Source organism: Aptenodytes patagonicus, chromosome 12, assembly GCF_965638725.1.
Source record: "Aptenodytes patagonicus chromosome 12, bAptPat1.pri.cur, whole genome shotgun sequence".
NCBI lineage: Eukaryota > Metazoa > Chordata > Aves > Sphenisciformes > Spheniscidae > Aptenodytes > Aptenodytes patagonicus.
Window position 1 is genome coordinate 7,274,312 of NC_134960.1, and position 7,806 is coordinate 7,282,117.

General features: G+C 60.0%; 1 protein-coding gene across 1 annotated transcript; it reads left to right on the forward strand.

Moving 5' to 3' along the window:
• Nucleotides 1-1,492: 1,492 nt before the first annotated feature.
• LOC143166212 (cationic amino acid transporter 2-like) lies at nt 1,493-6,691 on the forward strand. Its single transcript, XM_076350425.1, has 11 exons — nt 1,493-1,865; nt 1,986-2,141; nt 2,404-2,572; nt 2,834-2,970; nt 3,366-3,588; nt 4,085-4,221; nt 4,586-4,688; nt 4,820-4,962; nt 5,352-5,518; nt 6,153-6,261; nt 6,537-6,691. The coding sequence occupies exons 1-11, from the start codon at nt 1,493-1,495 to the stop codon at nt 6,689-6,691; spliced, it is 1,872 nt and encodes a 623-aa protein (XP_076206540.1).
• Nucleotides 6,692-7,806: the final 1,115 nt, after the last annotated feature.

A 7,806-nucleotide genomic window follows, 5' to 3' on the forward strand; every position in this document is an offset into this window, starting at 1 on the left:
TCCCCTTCCACCTGTACAGGCAACTTTGAAATGTTAATTAAAGTCCCTCAATAATGCCTCTGAGCCTATTAGCATTGCAGGCTTGTGTGTATGATTTGGAAGGCGTTGTGGGAAAAATATTTCTGCATAGATTTCCCATTGTGCAGCCCGGAGCGGTGGTCAGCAGGGGGAGGGCCAGGGCGCTCCCAAAAGGGATTTAAGGGGAGAGTGTAACTGGGGCTGCCTGGTGCTCACCCTCCCCATCAGCTCGCAGCTGGAGCAGTTTGCCCAAAGGATGGCCGGAGTAAGTAGTTTGTTTGCAGAAGAAGGGAAAATCATCAGGGCGAGATGCCCTGGGTGGGACTGGTGGTGTGCCGCGGGTGGGTGCTGCTGGGGGGGTGGGAAAGCAGCCCCAGCTGCAATGACCGAGGCAATGGCTCTCCAGCCCTCAGGAGACACAGCAGTTGTCCTGGAGGTTGGGGCTCCCTGTGCCACAAGGGCTTACAGCACCCCATCCTGTGGGTGAGGGTGCCGGGCACTGGCCCAGGGCAGTCCCTGTCCCCTCCGGGCTCCACGCCGCAGCAGGGACCGCATGGCCCTGTGATCCTCGGTGCTGCTGGGATGTGCCGGTGGGCAGGGTTTGCAGCTGGGTCCCTGGCCCTGTAAGTAGCAGATTATGGGGTTTGAAGCATGCAGCATGGACTTTGCTTTGCTGCAGGGTAACCTGGAGGTCCTGGCAGCACCATGCGCATGTGGAGGCATGCAGCCCCCCCTTCTCCAGTCCTGGGAGCTCCTGGGGAAGGACGGGCAGGATGGGGGAAGGCACACAAATCCCAGGCATGCCATACCAAGCACCTCACTTGCTCCAAGCACAAATATCACACAATTCGGGGTTTCTGCTGGGCTGACATCCCCATCGGTGACCCCAGCAAGCCACAGCATTACTGTACAGGCCGATGGCCCAGGGGACCCAGTCTCTGTCTGAGTTGTGCCAGTGACCCACAGTTACGGGTGCTGTGGGAACATCTTCAGCTGAGCAGGTGGGTCCTTCCTGGTGCACTTTAAGGCCAATGGCTGCTCCAGGAGCAGAGCATCTCCCATCCCTCCTTCTCTGGCCCGGTTTCTGCATTTCAAATAGTGTCAGTGTCAAGGCTGGGAGAATGCTGGCTGTGCATCCCTGCTGGGGTTGCTGCTGGAGCAATAGGACTTTCTGAGCTGGCAGGGGGACAAGCAGGTGTCCTTGTCCCCTCTCACCATAGCACGAATCAGAGCCCAGCAAACCCCAATCATGCATTGTTCCACTTCTCACTGGGGATGAGAGCAATGCAGCCACTTTAGCCCCATCTTCCTCCAAAATGGGCTGCTTTTCTGGCAGCACCCAGGGAGTCCAGAAAGCACTGTGTGGACAGTGGGAGCTGCAAGGAAAACCTTCAGGCTGGGTTTGGGTCACATCCCCAGGGCGGTGCCTGTGGGGCAGCAGCACCCTCACTCCTGCTGCTTTCCTCTCCCGCAGATGCTGTGCTGGGGCTGCCTGCTCTCTGTTTCGAAGATGCTTTCCCGCAGAAAGCGAGTCCTGGCTGGCTCGGAGGGCTCCAGCCTTTGTCGCTGCCTCTCCACCGCGGACCTCGTTGCCTTGGGAGTGGGCAGCACACTGGGGGCTGGCGTCTACGTCCTGGCAGGGGAAGTGGCTAAGACCAGCTCCGGCCCGAGCATCATCCTTTCTTTCCTGATTGCAGCCGTGGTGTCTGCTCTGGCAGGGCTGTGCTACGCTGAATTTGGGGCCCGCGTGCCCCTGGCCGGGTCGGCCTATCTCTACAGCTATGTGACAGTGGGCGAGCTGTGGGCGTTCCTCGCTGGGTGGAATCTGCTGCTGTCCTATGTCATCGGTATAAGGCCCTTTTGATCCCTCCACCTTTGCTTTGCATCGGTGGCTTTGCTGGTATCATTCCCAGACCCCCATGGGGCACGGGACCACCATCGCTGCCCCAGCTCCCACCTCTCCCCAGGTACCGCCAGTGTTGCTCGGGCCTGGAGCGCTACCTTTGACCAGCTCCTTGGCAAGAAGATGGGGAGGTTTTTGGGTGCTCACGCGGCCATGAGCTCTGTGGGTCTGGCAGAGCACCCAGATGCCTTTGCCGCTGGCCTGGTGGTCCTGCTGGCAGGTAGGATGCCTCCCCCTGTGCCACCCTCCATCACATAGGATGAGCTCCTCACCCCACCATGGGCTCTTCAGGATGGTGCTGACCCCTCTGAGGCTTTGCCATTTCCCTAAGCAAAGAATGGGGAATGCAAGAGGAATCTGGGGAAAGCTGCAGATTCTCCTGATTCTGCCACTGTCCCCCCTTTTCCACCCTCCCCAGTAATGTCTACCCTGGGCCTGGTGTCATCCAGGGGGCTCGGCCATTTTGCTCTTTTCGTCCCCAGGGCTTCTTTCCTTTGGAGTGAAGGAGTCCACCACGGTCAACAAAGCCTTCACAACTCTCAATGTGCTTGTCCTGCTCTTCGTCACAGTGAGCGGCTTCATCAAAGGCGACCTGCGCAACTGGAAGCTCGGGGAGGATGACCTGCCATGGGCAGCTGTCCATGAGGCTGGGTATGAGGGGTGCCGCTCGCCCCCCATCAGAGGGCGATGGGGATGGCTGGGCCATCCCCCTAGTGCTTTATCCCAGGAAATCTCGCTTTCTCGCATTTCTCCCTGCCCTGTTGGCAATGCGTCAAAGAGCCGAAGTCCTAAGCCCTGCTGGGTTGATGCTGGAGGGGTGAGCAGGTTGGATGGGCTGTTCAGCCTGTCTCCATCCTGGGACCCCATTGCACTGATCCCTCTGCACTGCCTGACTCTTCCTCCTCCTCCCAGGAACCAGTCTGTGGCTGACAACATGACCGGTGTCTTTGGGGTGGGAGGCTTCATGCCCTATGGTTTCACTGGGACCTTGGCTGGAGCCTCTACCTGTTTCTATGCCTTTGTTGGATTTGACTGCATCGCTACCACGGGTAAGTGAGGCGGGGAGAGATGCCAGTGGGACCCTCCCCTGCAGGCTGGGGGGCTGTGGCAGTGATTCTCCCCGCAGCCCCAGGAGCTGGTGTAGGGCTGGGCTGGGAATGGGCACGTGCCTGGCTCTGTGCTGCAGCCGCTCTCTCCTGCCCTCCGTGCTCAGAGGAGGAACTATAAGAGTCCATGTGGTATGACTGGGCTAATCCGGAAGCAGAGACAGTCCCTATCCCCATAACCCCGGAGCCCAGGAGGTCTAGTGGTCCTTGCTAGAAGGCCTCTGTTTCCCCTCTTGTGGGGGGGATACGGGATATGCTCTCCAGCCTGAGCTGGGCTCTTCGCATGCCATGCACGTTAAATGAGCATCTGTTTTTTCAGCTGAGCTTGTCCTCCCCAGGGGAAGAAGTGAGGGACCCGCAGAGATCCATCCCCATGGGCATCATCCTCTCCCTCCTCGTCTGCTTCCTGGCGTACTTCGGGGTGTCTGCTTCCCTCACACTGATGATGCCCTACTACCTGCTAGACCCCATGAGCCCACTCCCAGCGGCTTTTGAATACGTTGGCTGGAGCAGTGCAAAGCACGCTGTGGCTGTGGGGTCACTGTGTGCCCTGACGACCAGGTGAGGGGAGTCATCTGATGGCAGCTCTGTGGCTCAGAGCAAGGTTGCACTGGAGCTATAACACATCCAGGCGCTATCCCCAACCCCTTCCTTCTGACTGCCCTGCTTGGCCAAAGTCCCTCAGACCTTCCTCACAAACCCTGTTGCTCCCACCCTGGCCCCTCCTGATCAAGGACAGCAACCAAACCCCTTGGCATGCCACTTCTAGCCCAAAGTTGGAGGAAGTGGTCAGGTGTTTGGTGGCACCGTGACTGCAGGAGCAGGCTGGGGTGTCTCGGTGTGCACAGGACTCCTGGTGACTTGTGGACATCACTTCCCTGATACCGTCCCGCATCTGATGGTGAGGGAGGTGCTGGTCTTGTCAGCCTGGTCTTGAGAAGGTCGTGGACTGTACAGATGAACAGGAGCTCCCTTGGCACCCAAGGAGGAGCAAAAGGCAGGATGGCACCTCCTGGATTCCTGCCCTCTTCTCCCCCATCTCCTTCCCTCTCTGCAGCCTCCTGGGCTCTATGTTCCCCATGCCACGGATCCTGTATGCTATGGCTCGAGACGGGCTCCTCTTCAAACCTCTGGCCAAAGTTAGTCGCCGTCAGTGCCCAGTTGTGGCAACACTGGTGTCTGGAGGAGTGGCAGGTGGGTGAGCAATTGAGTTACCCCTTAATCTTGAGCAGGGCTTGGTGGATGTCCTCTTTCAGCAGGACAACACAAACCCCCTAGCTTGCCAGTAGCTGAGCAATATCTCCCCATGCAAAGGGAGGTCTCCTCTCTGTGGGCAAGAGACTATTTGGCCATGATGCTGTCCCAGTTCAGCCCCTCTGAGGTGGCAGGATGCTTTGCATCAGTGACCGAAGCATCACTAGCTCATCGAAGTGCTTGAGTCCTGTTGCAGCGGCTCTCAGGGGGACCCAGGGGGCAGAGAGAGAGCATGGCTGAGGTGGGCACAGCAGCAGTGTTGCCAGCTCTGCCGGGAGGCTTAAAGGGCTTCTTGTCCCTGCAGCTCTCCTGGCCCTCCTCTTTGACCTGAAAGCCCTGGTTGACATGATGTCCATTGGCACGCTGCTGGCCTACTCGCTGGTGGCTGGCTGTGTGTTGCTGCTCAGGTGAGGCTGCTGGGGACAGGGGATGGGGCCCACCCAACTTCTGGTGTTGGCCATGCCTGGGGCAAGGCACTGGCCTTGGTGCACCGCAGGTGCACGCTCACGTACCTTGATGTCCAATATCTGCTCCTCAGGTATCGGCCTGAACCCAGCGCTCAGGACACTCCTGCGGGGAAGGTCCCAGCTGTGCAGCTCTGGTGGGACGATCTCGTCTGTCCGCCCCCACGTCCCACCCCGTGTTCCTCTGCCACGGTGGCCTGGGCTCTGACAGCCGTAGGTATGCCCGGGAGTGATGGATGGGCTTTACGGGGAGCTGGCGTGGGGGGACCCACGGGGGACATCGCTGCTGTAGCACAGGCTGGCAGCTTCCTGCTGGCTGAAAACCACTTGGCAGTGGGATGCAGGCAGGGCCTGCCTGGCTCCCTCCTGCCCTCTCCTGACTGCCGCACAGCTGGCTGCCCCAGCCTTGGAAAACCTCCCACTCCCTCTGCTTCCCAGGCTGGCTGGAGAGAAAAGCTAAACCCACCATGACAAGCCACCCAGCCCTGTCCCCTGGTTGTCCTTTGTCCCTCCCGCCATGGCAGCCTTGGGTGCTGCACCCCAGGAGAGGGACAGGCTCAGCCCAGGAAAGTGCTGCCCTGACGCCCTGCCGTGGTCCCTCTGCAGCCGCCCTGGTCTGCGCTGTGAGCTGGGTGAGCACCGCCGGGCTGCCTTGCCTCCGGGCCGGGGGTGCCTGGTGCATCGCCGCTCTGGCTCTGCCTCTCCTGGGGATCCTGGCGGCAGCTCTGCTCGTCTGGAGGCAGCCTCAGAGCCGGGAGAGAGCATCCTTCATGGTGAGCACACAGCCCAGCCCTCGGGGACCGTCCCCAGGGAGAAGGACCTGGGGGACGGAGAGGAGACAAGTGCTGCAGCCCCTTGGAGAAAGGGTTACGTTGCACTGGGAGGTGTTCCCTCTGCTTTAGGTCAGGCAGACCTTTGCTGCATCCATGTTGAACAAAGTGCTGTTGGAGGCATCGGGCAGCTCATGGGGTTTTCCGTAGGGACCATGAGGACTGCCTGGTTCTTCCCCCCATGTCTCGCAGGCCAAGGGGCCACCTCCTGCAGCCCCAACTGAGCCCAGTGCCTGCTGCACAAATCAGAGCTGCTCTTCAGTAAAAAGATACCTGGTCTTGACACCATGGCTTGGTTTTGCTAGCGGTTTACTGCCCCCCTCAAATCCTGCAGTACCTCCTGCCCCAGTGCAGGACCTGTCAACCAAACCACCCTCCACGAGCATCCCCCTCCAGCACAGGCTGCAGTCCCAGATCAGGTCTCCGAGCCTGACAGCCAGGCTGGGCTTCCACTTGCCTGTCGGCAACTAGCCAAAGCAGCAAAGAGCTGAATTTGGCTGTGAAACTCCTGCCTGTGGGCCAGCCAGTGCCTCCGGGCAAAGGCATGACCCCATTCCCTTGTGCTTGGTCCCTGCAGGTTCCCTGCCTGCCCTTCCTGCCGCTCCTCAGCATCACCATCAACAGCATCCTGATGGCCCGGCTCAGCGCGGCCGCCTGGCTGCGGTACCTGCTCTGGATGGCCATTGGTAAGCCCGGCTGCCCTCGAGGTCCCGGAGCCGGCAGCAACCTCCTTGAGTGAAGCATTGTTGGTTTGAGAGCCCGTGGCATTAATGCTGGCTGCAGAGCAGTGGTGGGCGGATGGAGGAGGGGTGCTGAACTTTAATGTCAAAGGGTGGCGGGAGCACCCTGTCTTCTGACAAGTGGCCCAAAGGAACGGGAAGGGGTGAGCATTTGTAGTTGGGAGGGAAGGGAAGAGAGAGACACCCCACACACACACCCCCCCTATTCTGCCCATACCCAGGTTTCCTCATTTATTTTGGCTACGGGATCTGGCACAGCACCGAGAGCCGCCAGCCCGAAGGGGCAGCTCCCCGGGAGCCACCGGGAAGCACGGCCAGGGGGGTGGCCCCGAAGCCTTGCGGGACAGCACGGTGCCCATCTCCTCCAGGGCAATAAAAGGAGATGGGCTGGTCCCTGAGTGCCTGGCTCCCTCCACCCTGTGCCTGGGGGGCAAAGAGGCCCCTTGGGCTGAAGGTCCCATCCCGCAGAGGGGCACAGCCCTGCCACAAGCCACAGGAGCTGTTTTCTCCTGAGTCTGGTGAACCTCCCTGAGCAACCTGAATCCTCACGTCAAGCCCCCTGCTGAAGGAGTTTTGTTTGGAGAGGATAAAGCAGACAAGTGTTTTTGCTGTTGTTATTGGGTTGTGGTTTTGGTGGGTTTTTTGCCTTTGAAACCTCTCCCTGCAGCCCCTCAACTTCCCCTGTCCCCTCGCCCACCCTGGTCCCTCAGCTGCTTACAGCGGAGTGGAGTGGAGGCTTCTCATGCTGCCCTGACCCTCCACGCTGCCTTGGCACCCTGAGGCAGGCAGGGCTGACGTGCCTGTCCCCCCATGACTGCCAAGGCACTGCCTGGGCTGGGCTTTTTCCTCCTTAGTGTGGGCAAGTCCTTTTCTGCACTCATTTATTCCTCCTCCTCAGTTCCCAGCACTCCTCCATCCCAGAGCCAGGCACGTTCCTCCAGGTCGCATGCAGGATCTGCCTTTGGGGCAGTGGGACATGGTACCAGGTGCCCAGAGGAAGATGCCAGACCCCACCAGCCTCATCTCCCTTTGCCCAGAGATCCTGCCTCCTTCAACCACAGCTAGGCAGGATTTGCTGGGGCAGCAATCTGCCCCGTTTCCCCTGCTTTGCTGCTACAGCACCTGGTGCGTCCCCCCGCATCCCTGAGGTTGCTGTGCAAAGCTGGAGGCTGCCCCACCACCCGTCCCCAGAGCCGTGGGGATGCATGGAGCAGTGGGGGTACACTGCTCTTACACAACAGGCACCCCCATGTCTCCAAGTCTGGGCACCCCGTGGAGGTGCTCAGGTGAGAGCCAGACCCTGCATCTGTGTTGCCTTCCTGGCTGCCTTGTTCAGCCAATATTTTCCTGGTAAGGATTGGCACAAAGGACGGATGCGGCTGTTGCAGTGGCCCTGCTGGCTTGGCAGGGCTGGGAGGGTCGGGGTCTGCCCTGTGCTGGGAGCCCATTGAAATGAATGAAACAAGGGAAGGAGCAGGAAAAGGGAGACCG